General features: G+C 39.3%; 1 protein-coding gene and 1 long non-coding RNA gene across 8 annotated transcripts in view; one reads left to right on the forward strand and one right to left on the reverse strand.

Annotated features, from left to right (window-relative positions):
* GKAP1 (G kinase anchoring protein 1) overlaps positions 1 to 19056 on the forward strand; it is a 41500-nt gene that overhangs the window by 17872 nt on the left and 4572 nt on the right. For all 5 annotated transcript variants that reach the window (XM_077817528.1, XM_077817531.1, XM_077817527.1 and 2 more), the window contains 6 exons: positions 7839 to 7916; positions 10417 to 10549; positions 12285 to 12307; positions 13074 to 13226; positions 15189 to 15290; positions 17628 to 17691. In XM_077817528.1, coding sequence (XP_077673654.1) covers positions 7839 to 7916; positions 10417 to 10549; positions 12285 to 12307; positions 13074 to 13226; positions 15189 to 15290; positions 17628 to 17691 — 553 coding nt within the window. The remainder of the gene's footprint in view (positions 1 to 7838; positions 7917 to 10416; positions 10550 to 12284; positions 12308 to 13073; positions 13227 to 15188; positions 15291 to 17627; positions 17692 to 19056) is intronic.
* LOC144265181 (uncharacterized) overlaps positions 1 to 19056 on the reverse strand; it is a 46957-nt gene that overhangs the window by 14372 nt on the left and 13529 nt on the right. For 2 of the 3 annotated variants that reach the window (XR_013346193.1, XR_013346191.1), the window contains one exon: positions 11086 to 11187. This is a non-coding gene — a long non-coding RNA (uncharacterized LOC144265181). Of the gene's footprint in view, positions 1 to 7576; positions 8560 to 11085; positions 11188 to 19056 lie in introns of those variants that run through there. The other variant, XR_013346192.1, reaches the window with a different exon arrangement.

Genomic DNA, 19056 nt, shown 5'->3' on the forward strand with positions numbered 1-19056 from the left:
TGCAGAGTAATGTAATATGAACTTCAAAGGTAAATGTGTGAGAGAAATAGTTATGGCTGAGATTTTTCAAAGCAGCTTGGAGGATTTTCATTCATCTTCCAAGAATTTTAATGAGACAGGGTGGGTAATGTAATATCTTTTATTGGACAAACTTCTGTTGGTGAAAGAGACAAGCTTTTGAGTTACACAGTGTTCTTCTGGACACTCAGGGAAGAGCTCTGTGTAGATCAAAAGATTGTCTCATTCGCCAACAGAAGTTGGTCCCATAGAAGATATTACCTCACCAATCTTCTCTCTCTAATATCCTGGGTCAATGTAGCTACAACAGTGCAAACAAAAAAATTTAATCAAAGGACTGGAAGGGACCTCGAGAGGTCATCTAGTCTAGTCCGTTGCACTCATGGCAGGACTAAGTATTAACTAGACCATCTCTAACAGGTGTTTTTCTAACCTTCTTTTAAAAATCTCCAATGATGGAGATTCCACAACCTCCCTAGGCAATTTATTCCAGTGCTTAACCACCCTAACAGTTAGGAAGTCTTTCCCAATGTCCAACCTAAACCTCCCTTGCTGTAATTTAAGTTCATTGCTGCTTGTCCCATCCTCAGAGGTTAAGAATAATTTTTCTCCCTCCTCCTTGTAACAGTCTTTTATATACTTGAAAACTGTTATCTTGTCCCCTCTGTCTTCTCTTTTCCAGACTAAACAAACCCATTTTTTTTTTCAGTCTTCCCTCATAGGCCATGTTTTCTAGATCTTTAATAACTTTTGTTGCTCTTCCCTGGACTTTCTCCAATTTGTCCACATCTTTCCTGAAATGTGGTTCCCAGAACTGGATACTCCAGCTGAGGCCTAATCAGTGCGGAGTAGAGCGGAAGAATTATTTCTCATGTCTTGCTTACAACACTGCTGCTAATACATTCCAGAATGATGTTCGCTTTTTTTGCAACAGCATTACACTGTTGACTCATATTTAGCATGTGGTCCACTATGACCCCCAGATCCCATTCCGCAGTACTCCTTCCTAGGCAGTCTTTTCCCATTTTGTATGTGTGCAACTGATTGTTCCTTCCTAAGTGGAGTACTTTGTATTTGTCCTTATTGAATTTCATGCTATTTACTTCAGACCATTTCTCCAGTTTGTCCAGATCATTTTGAATATAATCCTATCCTCCAAAGCACTTGCAACCCTTCCCAGGTTGGTATCGTTCACAAACTTTGTAAGTGTAATCTCTATGCCATTATCTAAATTATTGATGAAGATATTGACCAGAACTGGACCCAGAACTGATTCTTGCAGGACCCCACTCATTACGCCCTTCCAGCATGACTGTGAACCACTGATAACTACTCTCTGGAAGCGGTTTTCCAACCAGTCATGCACCCACCTTTATAGTAGTTCCATCTAGGTTACATTTCCCTAGTTTGTTTATGAGAAGGTCAGGCGAGACAGTATCAAAAGCTTTACAAAAGTCAAGATATACCATGTCTACCACTCACCCCCCCCCCCCCCCCCACACACACACACAAGGCTTGTTACCTTGTTGAAGAAAGCTATCAGGTTGGTTTGACACAATTTGTTCTTGACAAATCCATGCAGACTGTTACTTATCACCTTCTAAATGTTTGCAAATTGATTGCTTAATTATTTGCTCCATTATCTTTCTGGATACAGAAGTTAAGCTGACTGGTCTGTAATTCCCTGGGTTGTCCTTATTTCCCTTTTTATAGATTGGCACTCTATTTGCCCTTTTCCAGTCTTCTGGAATCTCTCCCATCTTCCATGACTTTTCAAAGATCATCGCTAATGGCTCAGATATCTCCTCAATCAGCTCCTTGAGTATTCTAGGATATATTTCATCAGGCCCTGGTGACTTGAAGACCTCTAACTTGTCTAAGTAATTTTTAACTTTTTTCCCTATTTTAGCTTCTAATCCTACCTCATTTTCACTGGCATTCACAACGTTAGATGTTCAATCACCACCATCCTTCTTGGTGAAAACCGAAACAAAGAAGTCATTAAGCATTTCCATCATTTCCACATTTTCTGTTATTGTTTTCTCCCGCTCATTGAGTTATGGGCCTACCCTGTCCTTGGTCTTTCTCTTGCTTCTAATGTATTTGTAGAATGTTTTCTTGTTACCCTTTGTCTCTCTAGCTAGTTTGATCTCATCTTGTTCCTTGGCCTTTCTAATTTTGGCCCTAGATACTTGTGTTATTTTATATTCATCCTTTTGTAATGTGACCTAGTTTCCACTTTTTGTAGGATTCTTTTTTTGATTTTTAGATCATTGAAGATCTCCTGGTTAAGCCAGGATAGTCTCTTGCCATTACTTCCCTCTACGCAATGGGATAGTTTGCTCTTGTGCCCTTAATGTCTGTTAATAATGTCTAATGGAAGACATGAGACAGAATCTCCTGCTTTGCTCAATCTTTACACTTAAATCTCGTATTTTAAAGATTTTTCTCTGCTGTAAAAATCTTTTGAATCATCTTTGCCATCACCCTTATTATCAAAAGAGCATTTCAGTTGGCTTATTCTTGGTCCTCTGATGTGCTGAGTTCACTCTCAAATCCAGATCTCTCCAAGAGCAGCGCACCTAACAAGCCATACGGCTACGAGAACAGTCACATCTGTCAATATAAGATACTTATTAATTGCAATAGATACCCCTATTTTTTTAGTTGATATATTTACCAAAAGTAAGTATTCTCTATAGAGATAGGGGTCACCAACATTTTTAAATGTAATAAAGCAGAGGCCACTGTAGTGTGTGTGCATGTAGTGAGCGCCATTGAAACCTTTTTACCCTGATTCCTCTTGGTAGAACTACTAAAGGCAGCAGTTACACTAAAAATTGTGATGGCTTCAAAATGTTAAAACCTTTTAGCCTTGAGATAAGACCATTTGAAAAACCCTACATCAATCAGTTTATGAAAATGTAACAGTGCCTTTCCACCCTATGATGTCAGTAGGAGAAACATTTATAATTAAAACTGATGTTCCTTTATTGATTACAGTAGTTCAGTACTTCACCTAAATATTTTGTTGACTTATAGAATGTCAGTTTATTTTACCATTTAGTGCAATGCCGTTCTGTTTTTACATCTTATTTTAGGTGTGTGTTTTTACATTTTTCCTTGTTCTAGAATAGTGAGAGCTATATGAAGCTCTTTACAACGTTTACTAATAGATACGTGATGATCTGGTGTCATTGGTTACTGGGTATCTGGATATCTGATTGTGTTTTCTCCTTTTATAAGAAAACTGATTCATGCAGAGTTGGTGACATCACAATTCTCTATGAATTATGCATTTTGAGATACTCCTGTACACTTGTAAGGTCCGCTTAAGGGGCCAGTATTGATGGTGACATGTCTTTAAAAGGTCTGTGTGACGTTCAGGAGATAGGTCAGAGTTCTGAAAATGATATTTGAAAATCTCTCTCTACATGTCAATGAAGTCCAGGTAGCTGTCAATATAGGTGTTTAACGTCCTCAATCTGTGGCTCAACAAAGAGGAAGAATTTCAGAAATCCCATTTTGGAAGATGATCAAGTGTTAAGTGAGAGCAACATTGGTGCATAATAAATTGTTGAAGATTGTTAATACTGTGATGTCAGGAGACTTTTGGAGGGAGAGGTATCAATTTTTTTTCAGCCTTCCTGTGCCTTCTGATTAGATGGTTGGTATATCAAGCAATGTAGTAGTGACCATAAAGTGCTTTAGAGAATTGCATGAAGCTTACAAGCTGCATGTCTCTGCCCTCCTTATTATAAAAGAGGAGAAACACTAAACCCTAGTTTAAGTATTTATGAATGTATTATTGCACATTGGGACTGTATCGTGGTCATACAGTTAATTCTTAATTCATTTGCATTCTCGAGGCCCATAGGTTATAAAGTTGTCTCAGGTTTTCCTTTCACTTTTAAAAGTAATTTCATGGCTTTGCTATTGTCCTGAAATATACCACTCTGACTTTGGCGCCATGATAAGACACTTTTTCACTAGTGGGTAGTAGAGAATAGCATAACTAGATTGAGGCTATTGTAGCTTTTGCGATCAGAGCATGGACTGTTTGTGTATGTAGTATAGTATTGAGCATGCTGTCAATTCTAAGCAATTGTTTAAGGATCACAGTAGAGGATGGGGAGTTGTGATACTCCTGGCACATGCTCTGCCCACAATTCCTGAATAACTAGATGTTTTTTCTAAGCTGATCAGTAATGAAATAACTAAAAATGTAACATCATCATCCTCATTAGGCTGCAGAGTTAACATCCCATTAAAAAAATGAAGTAGTTTACTTCTGTCACTGTGCTGTCTGGTGGTTTATATCTTGTAGTTTTTTCTTGGCTACTACAAGAGCTAGAGGGTAAAACTTTCCAATTCACCTAAGTCACTTAAGAGCCAAAGTCTATGAGATTTAGACTTCTAAATGACTTAAGCACTTCTGAAAACTCCACCCAGAAACCCAATTTCTTGGAATGAAATATTAGTTTCTCCAGAGACTGATGGGGGGGCCACCACCAGGAATGTGTTTGTACTGCATAACACTGCATACTATCTAAAATTGAACCTTGGAGAGAATTTTGAGTATTGCTGCAAGGTGTACATGGCGTGAGTACCCTTAACAAGTATAGGTAAATTCCATATTCTCTGTTTGATTAGTACATGTTTAATAATAAAAACTTTCTGTCTTTAAAACTATTCCTTAATTTATAAACGTAATCACTATTTGTAGCTGCTGCCAATAATGTCTGCCCGTGCTGCAATATATTCAATTGGCTCTTTGGAGGTAGCCTGTTAGAATGAGGGATGGGGAAGATTGTGAGAAAAAGGGATACTGGACCAAAAAGAAAAGGAGTACTTGTGGCACCTTAGAGACTAACAAATTTATTTGAGCATAAGCTTTCATGAGCTACAGCAACGCTGAAGGAGAGACTTTAGTTTGTTTATACTCTGTTGTGTGAATTTTGAGACTAACAACAAGAAAACCTAAATATTTTCAGTAAATTTGCTAAAGTTTATTTTACAGTAGAGCAGTGGTCCCAAATCTTTCTGTGGGACTAGTACATTCCTATTCCTAACAGACTGTGGCAGGCGCCATACACCCCACCGCCGAAATGCCTCCGAGAACCAGCAGCGGAAAGAAGCCTCGCTGCCGAAATGCTGCCAAGAAACGGCAACGTTTCTCGATGGATTTCAGCGAGCGGTTCTCAGGTGGCCGCGCTTGGTGGTGGCATTTCGGCGGCGCGGTGTCCTGCAGGCGCACACAACTGCCTTGGCGGGCGCCATTGCACCTGCAGGCACCACGTTGGGGACACCTGCAGTAGAGGATATAGCCATTAGTCTTCCAGTTTAAATCTCAACTGCAATGTAAATGTTTAAATTGTAAATTTTGTTTAAAATACTGTTCTTACAGTATTTGGAAAATATTTAACTATTAATAGAACAGAACAGGGTCCTAAAGCTGGTAAAGGATTTCTGGTGACGTAGCCCCAAGAGGATTGTCATCTTAGTGATGGCATTCGTATTGCAGTAGCACTTAGCTCCAATAACTGTTTGGGCTCTTTTGTGCTAGACTCCGTACAAACATTTAAGGAGACAGTCTGTGTCCTGAGGAACTTACAGTATTAACTTCCACATACATGTTAAACGTTGCCTTTTTATAACTACTCCTCCCCCACTCCACCCATCTCTTCCTTTTTTTCATTACTTTAATTTTTCAGGACAATCGTTGTGCCTTGATTTTTTTGGTTGACATCCTTCTTGATCAGGCTCAGATTCTGTTCTATAGTTGATACTAAATTGTAGCCATAGAATAAATAAATTATGCGCTATTACCCCAAACAGATACCTGCATACTGGCAGTCTCTCACATGTCCTTGCCTCCTGTTGAGAGGGTATTTATATGATTGTGTTCAAGGACCTAAGTCAAAAGGAGAGACTCTTGGCTCACTATTGTAAAACTAAGAACACTGGTCTTTATTCATGCAAAACTCATTGTGGAAGTTTTGTCTGATTAGAGTAACTGCAAAGAATGTTTAGATCAGTGGTTCTCATCCCGCGGCCCAATCCGCACACAGCTGTGGCCCATGTGACATCCTCAGGACCATACAGGTAGTATATATAATGTGTGGATGCGGCTCAGATAACACAAAGAGAGCTGTGAGCAATGCGTCCCACAGTGGTAAATAGATTGAGAACCACTGGTCTAGATCTTTGGAGGATTTAATAAACCATGTATTTTAAGCAATCTGTGTCTCCTGAAACCCTGTAAGTTCTTTAAGGGCACAGTTATCACAGGCAGGAAAGTTATATGGTATCACTAAAACTTATAAAAGCTAGTTGAGCCATTTTTAATTTGATCAAATTGAGCTGAGAATGTGCAAAGACTCAGACTTTAAGGCCAAAGAGACCATCATGATCATCTAGTCTGACATCCTTCACATTGCAGACCACAGAACTTCATCCGCCCACTCTTGTAACAGACCCATAATCTCTGGCTGAGATTCCGAAGTCCTCAAATCATGAGTTAGAGACTTCAATTTACAGAGACTTCAAGTTTAATCCCTACTAATTGAAAACATCCTAATTGCAACTCAAAGAACAGACAAATGACAGATGAAAGAGAAGAGTAGCGGAATGAACGGACAAAGACAAACTAGGAAACATGATGATATTTGCTTATTTGTCACACTGGGATTGCTTTGATAATTTGGGAACCATTTAAAGGAATAATATCTGATGCAAACAAACTGCTACGTTTTTAGAGATGTATTATAATTAGTTACATCTGAGGTGTGCATGTTTGTTTATATTACTGCTGTATGCACACTGCAGTTTTTCCAACCCCCTGAAGAGCAGCCACTTCCTTCTGATCCAGCAATACCCTGAATCCAGGTGAATCCCTTCCTCTGCTTATCTTCAGCCCATCTGTGTTCCCCATTCAGTAAGTTTGTATTGGCTTTGGTGTATTTTTTTTTTTTTGGCTTACCTTTTCCCATAGAGATTAATATAGTGCTGTAAACAAAACTCAGCTACCCCTCTGCCGTACCACCACACTCTAAAATCAGATGTTACCCCTCTACCTCTGCTAAGCAACACTTAGTTCTTTCTTTCCTTTTCAGTCCCCACATATAAAATTTCAATTCCCCTTTTATCCCACATCCCAAGAAACTCCATCAAGACTAAAGCTTCCCTCCATCTCTCCTTAATCTAAGACCGCTCTTGATCCCTTACACTTCTCTGAAACAACTCTTGCACTGCACATCCTCCTATGGCATCCCAGACAAACTTTTGTTTCTTTCACACATGATGTCCTGGAGTCTCTTGCCATCCCTGCCATTCAGCAGAAGTTACTTTTTGTTAATGGCGGCAGAGGTGGCCTGGTCTTTTCTATGCTTTTGAGAGGCTCTTCTTTCCCCTGTTCTACTTGTTGATATTTTAGGCTTTAAAATCAACAAGCTTCTGCATGCAAAACTTCAAGATCTAAGTTACAAGCAAACATTTTGAACAAAAGCAATTAAAAAAAAAAAGAACTTCACTTTCCCTATAGTGACTTAGTAGTGCATGGTTTCAGTCAGACTTTTATTTAACAAAATGTGTTTCAACCAATAAGGTATTCTACCAACTGTTGTACAAACTTATTTAGTTGTTCTTACTCGTGCATTTCATCATATTACCAAGAGTATGTTGACAGTAGCTGTAACGTTCCATAGGCTAAAATTAAGTTTTAACCTTTTTAACCAGCTGTCAATTGCGCACCTTTTTGCTTTTTATTAATAAAAACAAAAACAATCTGTCATGAGTTTGTCTTAATCTTATTTCTTCAGCTGACATCTGAAATGTTTGAAGCAGATCTTGAAAAGGCATTACTGCTAAGCAAACTGGAATATGAAGAGCACAAAAAGGTATTTGGTGGCTTCATCGTGATCTGAAAATTGTGCAAGTTTTTGACCTTTATTGAGTTCTGGAGAAAGGAGTCTAATTTGGTTTCCACAAAATTTTGTGTAAGCTAACTCTTTAGTTTTTAATACCCAAAGATTTACTAAGAATTGAGAGAACCATTAGAGAGTTGAGGGAAACCACAAACAGCCATATTACAGTTTGAGAATGTTAAAGATGACCTGCCAAGGGGGAAAATGAGTTTGTACCCTCTTTGCTTCTTTGATAATATAAAGACATTTGTTTTCACCTTAAAAATAAGACTGCTAAAGCTTGTTCCATGTAGGGGTGGGTGGGTGTGTTTTGTTTTATTTATTGGTCTTGGTGGGGGTTCTGGAGAGGTCTTCCTAGAGGATCATAGAACTGAAGGGAAGGGGGAGCTTTTTTAGGTCTGAATTGAAGTGGTAGGCATGTTGAATCTTTAACGTCTTTCCTCCCAATTGTTTCAGGTATTTGACTTAAATAGATAACAGCTTTGAACAGGCTGACTAAAAATTCCTTCTCAGCTGGTTAGGTTTACCACCTTTGGTGCTTGTGGTGTTGTCTTGCTAGTTCTCCAGTCATCTACATAGTGTTCCAGGAGAGAAAGTGCTGATAAGTCCTGAATTTCTAGTGTGAAAAACAAGTAGGAAACTTTAAGAAAAACAAAAACCTTAAATTATACAGAATAAAAAAGCAAAAATGGCACACATCCAATTTTTTGCTCTGAGTGTCAGCTTTAGTAGTGTCTTGTACTTCTGTTGGACAAACTAAGACTTTGCAGAGGTTTTTTGTTTGTTTGAAGGGAATCCCCACGATTAAGTTAAAGTTCTTAAAACTAAACTGTAATTTAACTTCCAATTTTAACTTCATTTTAAAATGCATACTTAAGTACAGGCAAGCGAAGACTTAGTCTTTAAGCATAGCTGTTGGGGATTTGCTCTTGAGTCCAAATGGCATCTGCATGGATTACAAGTAAAGCCAACTCTCTAGCAGTTTGGGAGAACTTTGTATACGCTAGTAAATTTAAAATCTAGTAGCTGTTTATATTGTAGTCTCATAGTATAGGACAGGGTTTCAAAACCTTTTTCTTTCTGAGCCCCCCGGCTATTAAAAACTCCAGCTGAGGGAGAGCCATGGCTCTGGGCTTCAGCCGCAGGTGGTGAGGGGGTCGGTCCAGGCTTCAGCCACCAGGCTGGGGGCAGGGGTTGGAACTCTTGCCCTGTGGAGTGCTGGGGGCCTCTGAACTTCCTGTCCTGGGCCCCATCCAGTCTAAAACTGGCCTGCTTCGCAGACCCCCTGAAACCAGTTGAGGGGCAGTGGACCCCCAGTTGAGAGCGGCTGGTATAGAACATCAGAGACTGTTTTATCTTTTTTTCCCTGTTTTATTTATTTTCTGTATCACTACTTTTTCTCTTTAGGTAAAACCTTCAAATCACACTTTACTGTTTTCAGTGTAATGGCACATTTAATAAAACAGAACCTCAGGCTTAAAAGGAACTCATTAAAACTTTGTCTAATTTCATTTAAGAAGTAATGTCAGTTGGCTAGAGCATGGCCACAGAATATTGGTGATCTACTGCTATATGAATGACTAGGGATATTGAGAGTAAATGTCAAGCAGATGTTTTGTTTTTAAAGCAAGTATAATTGATTGTGACACTACTGTATTACAGTGCTTTTTGATTATATTATACTAAATAATTGATTTTTAGATATCATTTTATCTAGGTGTTGGGGTAGTAGGCTGACCGTTCACTGTACTGTTTGTGAATAGCTATACTCTGGTTTAAAGAACAGAGTTGTTTCTTTAGGCTAATCAGAGTACAGAGCAAGAAAGATGTCTACCAAAAGCCTTCAAATTATTTTAGACCAAGAGCTTTGTCTATGTACTGTCATTTTTCTTGAGAACACAAAACTTTAGAGCAGTGGTCCCCAAACATTTTAGGGTTGCGTGCCCCCCCCAACCCTCCTGGGGCTGGGAGTGGGGGTGGGGCATGACATGGACAGGAGTAAGGGGCTGGAGGTGGGTCTGAGAGCAGGGCTAGGAATGAAGCAGAGGCTGGGGGCTGGCTGCTCAGCCCCTGTCCAGGTGCAGCTCCCCCCCAAGTCTCTGCCTCAGGCTGGGAACGGAGTCGCAGCCAGGGGCTGAGGGCAGGGCTGGGAGTGAAGCCGCAGCTGGGCTGTGGTGGGGTCAGCAGCTGGCCTCCGGCTGCATGTGAAGCCATGCTGAGTCTGGGGATAGCGCCGGGAGCCATGGCTGGGGGTGTGGCCAAAGCAAAGCTGGGGGCCTGGTGGGACTGGGTGGCCCTCCCTCTCTGCCCTCCCCCCCCGGGGGGGCTGGCCTGGGCCTGCTAATGTTCCTCTGCGCCCCCTAAGGTGGCATGTCCCACAGTTTGGGGACCTCAGCTTTAGAGCAATTAAATTACTAATTGGTTTATTCATTAGAGTAAAATAGTGCAATCAGTAGGGTTTTATTCCTTTCAGGACTATGAAAATGCTGAGAATGCTTCACCTCCCTCAAAATCAGTGAATAAGAAAGAGAAAAGAAAGAACCAGCAGGGAAAAGACAAACCTCTCACAGTATCTCTGAAAGACTTTCAGTCAGACATTAATATAGGTATGCATTTTTATGTTTAAATATTTATTTACAAACCAAGTGTTTAATTCTTTGGAATTACTATGACTTATACTTTTAATAACAAAACACCCTCTGGACTGAAACTCTGCATTTCCAAAGTCTCAGTTCAGGAACACTGTATTTAAATATATTCACTGAACAGTGTTAGAAACAAGTAAACTAAACACTGTGTTCTAATAGCTCTAAATCTAACTTTAGGTATCCTGAATCTTCTTATTTTTAATGTGGACTAATCAGTTTAGCTAAGGAGAGCAGCAAATGAGAGAAGTATTTAACTGCTGAGGTGTGGAGAAGTACTGAACTCTTGTTTCGGTGACCAGTATCAGGCAATGGTCCAAGCTCACTCCAGAGGAAAAACTCTTTACTCCCAGCTTGGTTGTACTTGCTGCCTTGCTCTTCCCCACACTAGTGAGTTCCCTCTACTTCCCAGACAGTGGTAGGACACTAGTTGCCCTTTGCACCCAAAGCTGGCTCTTTTGGGGAGGAAGAATTAAGGGAGGGGAAATATTGCTTACCACAGCGCCTTTTACACTCTTTGTAAATTCTTTGGGTGCTGGTTTGTTCCTGGTGTCTTCAGAGCAGTGGTCCTGCCTTTAGCAGGGAAACAATGGTAGGATCTGGAAAGAGAAAAAATACTATTGAATCAAGTCTATTTAAAAAAAAATATTCTAAGCACTTGTCTAAGTTACCAGTATTTTATTAAATGTGTGTTGATTTTAAAAACAAACCAAGAAACAAAAACAAAAAAAAACAGTAAAACACCTGCAAAGGATGACAGTCTGAACAAATTATAGATGTTGGTCTTGTGCCCTAATATGCTATTGGAAGGCACTGAGATTCTAAGGTGATAAGGGCAATATAAGAACCAGAATAGAATTAAATACAGTCTGCAGTCTGTTTATTGCAAAAATGTTGCTTCCCAGTTATGAATTCTCACTGCATTTAACAAATTAGGGTCTGCTTTCTTTTACGTTATTTTAAGGGATAGGGTTTAAAATACAACATAGACTAATGATACTCAGACTGAGGCTTGTCTTCACTACTGGCGTAAGTCGACCTAAGTTACGTGACTCCAGCTACATTATTCACGTCCCTGGGGTTGACTTCCCCTGGTGTCTTCGCTGCGCTGTGTCAGTGGGAGACCCTCTCCAGTCAACTTACCTTACTCTTCTTGGAGAGCTGGAGTACTTAAGTCGCTAATTCAACATCCACTGCATTGATTGCAGCAGCGTTGATCTCCCTAGTAGAGAAGCCCTGAGGCTCACAAGCTGCAAGTGGATCTTTAGCGTGTCTCCTGCGACTCTTTGCAGCACATGATTTTAAAACACTGATGTAGTTATTAACCAATCAGGATACTTTTATAAACTAAGTTATCAACTTGCACTGATTTAACTTATTTGCTGTGAGAATAATATATATAAAATATAGTACTATAGTAAATGAAACAATGAATTCACACTACTGTTGGTCTTTTGAGTAATATTTATCGCTAATTTGGCTTCTGAACCACTGAGGTCTGAGTATCACTGGTGTAGACAATCCTCTTTAATTCTTTAGTGTAACTTTGGGAAAAGAATGAGAGTTAATGCTGAAGAACCAAAATGGATTTTTCAGCCTCATCTGAATTATTTCACTTTGATAGTTTTTGGTATAATTTAAATCAATGTAGTATTTTTTTTTAAATAATATTTATTTTTCCTGTGTTCTTTTTCAGATCCCCTTGCTAAAAAGCCCGAGGTACGACTTATGTTTATTAGTTTAATAAAAACTAACACAACACCAAAGACCAGCTTAAATAATGAGGTTTTGTGTGCAGAAAATAAGTATTTAAACAAAGAGGCCTAATCACTTTCTGTAATGACAGGAATTAATTTTTCAAATTGGATGCCTAAAGTATGTCCATAAAACTCATGTGAGCAAATGCAAAGATAAAAGTCCATGAATGAGAACTTATATATGCCTTTTCCAGTTTTGTGCCATCAGTTACAGGCTTGCAAATTTTGTTGGTGCCGTTCAGACAGATTTGAAAGCCTGGCCCTAAAAGTTCTCTAGGCAGGGTACAAGAATTTAAATAACTATTGGAAGCAGAGTAGATAAGAAAATATTAATGGCAAATATTGTGCAGTGGAACATTCCTAATACTATGACCCTTTTAGGTAGAAAAAGAAATATTTAACGTCAAAGTGATTTATAATTCAAAAATCTAGATAGGCATTACACAAAAGTATTAAATCAATGGGAATATTTTTTTCTCACCTGATACCACTTCTGTGAAATGTTCTTATTTTTCAGAGTTTTATGGTTGGCAGGAAAATATGCACTAGGTATAATTTAGTACTCAGTTTTCTCATGATGTGTCTCTATATATTAAAGAAGATATCTATATTTTGTGCATTTTTGTGACTTTAAACAGACTTCTTTAAAACTCAACTATATTTAATTGTTTGGCTGGATATTGACTTTTATTTAAATGGAGATAAATCATGACATTAATTCTTGACAGGAACTGAGCTCTTCCCAGACTTTATTGCATGATGGAGGATTCTTCAATAGACTGGAAGATGATGTTCATAAAATACTTATTAGAGAAAAAAGGAGAGACCAACTCACAGATTACAATGGAATGGATAACTGTACATCTCATGAACATAGTCAGGCATGTACAATGGCAGCTATTTTCAAGTGCATGTGTTTGCTTGGCGGATAACCGAAATAAAATGTGAAGCTTCTGCAATAATTTTTCTTCTTACCAAAAAATATCTGACTGCGTATGCTCTCACAACTTCAGTTATATGCTGAAAACACAATTTATGGATAACTTTTTTTTGACTGGTTCATGTAAAAATGGGTTATAGGTCAGTGTATCGCTTTAGAAAAAACAAAATGCAAACAACTGAAATGGGACTGCCAAATCTTCTTCTCCTGAGAAGGTCAAGAGGAAGGAATGACAAAGACCCACTCCTCTTTGACCTCTTTCCAGTAGCATAAATATCTTTGGAGAAGGGAGAATTACAAAATTGGCTCCTGAGGTGGTAGTTCTAACACCTTGGTCCCTGCAGTCTGGTTGCAGTTCTCATGGATCAGTCATCAGGTCCTTTGACTACCTGTAGATATTTCTAGGGCTATTATTATTGTAATAGTAGTCTGGCATTAGCAAATTTTTTTTTTTCCTTCAGAAAATACTACTTCTGCTCTGTGCCCCTTGCTGCAATGGTGACTGAATGTCCTTGCAGAAAGCCATAATGGGGATATTTCCTATGACTTCCGTGTTGAGTGGGATATTTCTTCCCTACAGTGAGAAAATAAAGTCAGAAGGGAGAGCAAATGCTGATTTTTAAGAATATAACATTAATGTTTGAGAACAAGTTTCATCTTGATCTGACTGTTAAAAGCTGAAGTAATTCAGTTACGACTGTACTTTTAAGATTTAATTATGTGTTCTGGTTTGTCCTAGTTTTTTTTCCCGACTTGGTATCCTTTCCTTCCCTACTCAGTTGAGAGAGAGCTGAACTGAGGTTACAGTCTTGTTGTGACTTTACTATTCACAACCTTCACAAACCTTGCTATACTCCTTCAGGAAAAAAAATCTGATATTCTCTTTAGTTCTAATCTTCTTAAAAAAACAATCTTTTTTTGGAGAAAAGATGACTGTTAGCATTGCATATGCTCCAGCTAAACACAGTGTGCAGGATTCAGTCATTTCGAGCGTGAACTTGAAACAGCGTTAGCATTTAATCTGGTTTGTGTGTACTTTTGCTCCCAGCTCTTTGTAGCACGTTGAATCTTAAAAAAAAACAAAAAAACAAAAAAAAAAAACCCCAAACACTTTTTTGCCCAAAACTACTTCCATTCCCCCTCCTCCTCTCATACATCTAAAGCATCAAAAAGTTGCCTAGCTCCTAAAATCTTCTAGCATGGTTTAGTAAACTAGGACTTCCTCAGTTGTAAAAACGAAGGGCAAAGTTGTCTCATATGCTGGGTACAAGCAATTTTTTCTAACAGCTTCTATTCAGGTGGGGTTAAAGTGTGTACACTAATATTCGAAAACACTTGAATAGTTTGTCACACTTAGATCTGGTTCTCTAGCAATAAGAACAAAATCCAATAGTCAAGGCTTAGAGAGCTTCTCCCATTTTGCTTGCACTTCCACAGAATGTGCTTCTTCAAGTCTAATGTTTTTTGAAGTTGAAAAAGATTTTAAAAAAATCCTGCTTGTGTATCCATCCATAAAAGCTTCTGAAATATTTTTAAAGCTATATTTTTAAAATGAACATTTTACAGAAGCTCTGTCACATGAGTCTGCCAGATACCCAGTCTTTAAATGTTTTATGGCTTGGTCCTTCAAAACATACTTGAAGCATGCAAGTATTTGTTAAAACTTAAACACTTTGTTACTGATTTACATATACCATATTTTAATGGTTGAGCAGATATGGAAAACCAACACTTTTTTGCACAAGAGCTACTTTGAAGCAACCAGACTAATAGTGGGTTGTTGGTTTTTTTCTTTGTTTGGACACAGTCAAGGGCAGCTGAATTCTGCCTTTTGCAGGACTGAAATTCTAATGCAAACTTTTATAGTTAGTCCTAAAATTGTGTGGTTGCTTATTTTTTGTAGGAGGTTATTTTGAAAGATGGAAAAACAGAACGATTAAAGTTGGAACTTGAAAAGAAAGATACAGAAATTCAGCAACTGAAAAGCATCATTACTCAGTGGGAGGTATGTAGTTGATGATGTTTCCAAGTATTGAACAAAATCTAACTTCTTTTTTTACCCATTTGATTAAGCCAAAACATGGTTAGTCTGAAAGGGAACTTTGTGTTGGCCACCAAAATATTACCTTTCCAGAGCATCTTTCTCCAAAGTTGTTCCTGCAGTACCAGATGGATTGACCTTTCTTGGTAAGTAAGACAGGTATCTATAAATAAACTGACTACTGTAAGAAGGTCACCCATCAAGGAGTAAATATTTATCAGTTTTGGCATACCCAAGTACCATTTGTTTCCCAGATGTTGTCGTTTTGTTAGCTGTCAAGACTGTAGACCAATCTGCAATGCCTAAAAAAGGAAACCAGTGCATACTTCTCCAGATATAAGAGAAACCATTTAGAGCTGTAACCCTGTAGCATTGAAATGGAGCTTTGCATCTGCTGTGCCCCTTCTCCCAACCTATGAGGAAGATTTAAAAACAATATTCAGTACAAAGGTTGACCCCTTACTAAATCCTCTGGTGTTGTTGGATGCTAAATTAGATAGGAAAATTCCCAGAATTGCTGCTCTGGAACACCATATTAATACCTGTCGTGACTCTAGCTGACACGGGTTGAAAATGAATACAAAGCAGCAAGGATGGAACTTTTATGAGAAATTACCATTACGTCAAAAGGCAAGGGTAAATGCACTGAAGCACCAGGACCAACTTCTTATTGGTCACATTAAATCAGCTTTTGTTTATCCTTGCTTGGGAGTGGTGAACAGGAATACAAGGAGGAATAGTTTTGTTTATGTAAACAAAAACTGATCAATATGTCAACTGCATAACTTAGCCTTGGGTACTGAACAGTTGTACTCTGTATAAACAGCATTAAATTGTTGACAATAGTGACTTTCTAATCGGAACTTAGCTGAAATGTTGAATATGATTTCAATCTGCTGCAAAACAGGAAACAAGTTTTTTGGTTAACATGAGTCAAGGTTGGGCTCACAGATGAAATTAATTGAAATGGAAAACCATTTCTATTTGATATTGCTCCTAGAGTACAGTTGGCAGAATAATGCAATGCACAAGAACTCTTGTTAAGTGCTTCATTTCATGTGATGTAACCTGTTAAGAGTTTCTACTTGATAGTCTTTTATGCTTATTGGGCATTGAAGGGTATAGAAAGCTTTAGCTAGCTGTGAGTCTGGAAGAATGCATTACTATGACCATTTAAATTCACTTTTATTGGCATTGGGCTCAATAAATATTGCTCTAAAGCATGGCTATAGAAGGGATGGTGTGGCATTCCAGTATACTTTCTTGGAGAGGTTGAAGGTACTCTACTGTAGAATTATCTACCCACCCCTTTTCAATATTGGCATTTGCTGTTCCTCATTCTGCTCCCATGCAATTGAATCAGCATCCTGTTAGAAGGAACACTGTGCTAACTCTGTTTATAAACCAGCTGACCCTGTTGTATGAAGCATTATGGCGTTAACATGAGGGATGAGATTGGTGTGTAAGTGGAGCATTGTGGCTTGCCACCACGTTCAAGATATCCTATAAAAATAATTTTTTCTTCAAGGCCAGAGAGAGCAATATAGGGACACTGAAATGGGGAGAAGAGAGAGTGAGGAAAATATAAAACACAGGTGTAGAATTAAGAAAAGACACAGAAACCAAACTGCCAGAATTGGCACCAGTGATCAGTCATGAGAAGTGCTACCTTAGAAGAGGCAATTCAGGCATCAGATGGACAGGAGAGATCAGGAAGGTCAGAAAAACTGAAAGATGAAGAGTCCAAAAGAGAATTTCCTTGCCAGTAAGGTCTTTGGGGGCAGTGATCATGTTTTCCCTGTGCGTCCTTGTATAGCACCTAGGGCAACGAGGACTCAATCCTAAATGTGCTCTTTGGCTACCACCATAGTCTAAATGTCACTTCTTTTGGCCTTAGAATTCTTTCATGTGGCCTTCATTTTTTTTTCAGGGAACCCACAAAACCTCTGTCAGGCATGGAGCTAAAATCTTCCAGAAAGTTCTGTTTCTCTGTTTAGCAGTTCGTTCTTCTCTTTCTCCATTCACACCATGTGTAGTTGATTTTGAATCTTCTGTAGTGCCAGTGCCTGCTTGAGCTCCTTTGACTTTGGCCTCTAATTGATTTAAACTACCATTCTTGTATTCTCTCATCCTTGACTCCTGTGCATTTAAATAGATGAGTCTGGAACCCTGGTGCTTCTTAAATTAACCGTAAAATCACGGCTTTCAAACTTGATGTTTAAAAATAACAAATACCAATTTAAAGAAGGTCCCTTTTGCCATATAGTAAAAGGTGATTTTATTTAAATCTCTTAATATTAGGTGAAGTATAAAGAAGTAAAAGCAAGAAATGCACAGCTGTTGAAAATGTTGCAGGAAGGTGAAAGTAAGTAAAGCTTATTCTCTAAGATGTGAATTTTAAAGCATACAAAGTTATTTTAAAAATTACTTAAATGACTTTGAAAAACAGTTTTTAAAGATAAATTGATAAGAGTAATGAGTGGCAACTATAAATTGTAAGAGTGGAATTATTTAATCTGACAATTTCCTTTGCGAGTCACTCAGACCGAAAATGAATTCGAGTGACTAGTGTTCAATTTCATTAGTTACTATTTCAGTAAAATTGTCTTTATAAGCAACCTCCTAATAGGAATAGAAGAACCATGTGATTGTGTTACACTTTTTAATACTGCTGGGTCATGCATGTTCAAGTTGGTTCCATGACATCAGGTGCAGTATGTAAACTATACTTTAGTGCATCACACATTGTAAAACAATATGAGAGAGGAGAGTAATTCAGAAGAAATTTTGTAATTTTACCAGTATTGGGGATGCTACACTATAACAGGCTCACTAGTGACACTATAGTTAAAGTTGCCCATGTGTTTCCATTCCAACCCCCAGTTCTTAGTCACTCACAATTTACTGAAAATTTCTGGTGTCTTGGTCAGAGTGAAATATTTTTGGGGAAAAAATAATTGGTTCAGCCAGTTTTGGAGGAGTGTGGAAACAAGGTTGTCCAGTGTCTGGTTTACGACCAGAATGCCCTGTCAAAAAGGGACCCTGGGAGGCTCCTGACCAGGCTGTTAAAAGTCCAGTCGGTGGTGCAGCAGGGCTAAAGCAGGCTCCCTGCCTGTTCTGGTTCCACAAGGCTCCCAGAAGCAGCAACATGTCCTCCCTCCGGCTCCTACATGTAGAGGCGGCCAGAGGGCTTGGCACACTGCCCCCGCCCCAAACGTTGGCTCTGCAGCTCTCATTGGCCAGGAACCACGGATAATGGGAGCTGCGGCGGCAGTGCCCGCAGATGGGGCTGTGCACAGAGCATGGCTGCGCCTCTGCATAGGAGCCGGAGGGAGGGACATGCTGCTGCTTCTGGGAGCTGCTTAAGGTAAGCGCCACCCAGAGCTTGCACCCGTGACACCCTTCTGTGCCCCAGCCCATATCCCCCTCCTGCCCTCCAAACCCCTTGGTCCCAGCCCAGAGCGCTCTCCTAAACCCCAAACCCCTCATCCCCAGCCCCACCCCAGAGTCTGCACTCAGCCAGAACTCTCAGATCCCCGAGCCCCATCCCACACTCTGAACCCCTCGTTTCTGGCCCCACCCAATAACCCACACCCCAGCCCCCTACCTCAGCCTGGAGCCCCCTCCCGCACCCTAAACTCCTCTTTTCTGGCCGCATCCCCAGCCGGATCCCTCATCCCAACCCCCTGAGCCAGCCCAGTGAAAATGAGAGAGTGAGTTATGGGGGAGA

The sequence above is a fragment of the Eretmochelys imbricata genome, chromosome 5 (genome assembly GCF_965152235.1).
Source record: "Eretmochelys imbricata isolate rEreImb1 chromosome 5, rEreImb1.hap1, whole genome shotgun sequence".
NCBI classification, from domain to species: domain Eukaryota; kingdom Metazoa; phylum Chordata; order Testudines; family Cheloniidae; genus Eretmochelys; species Eretmochelys imbricata.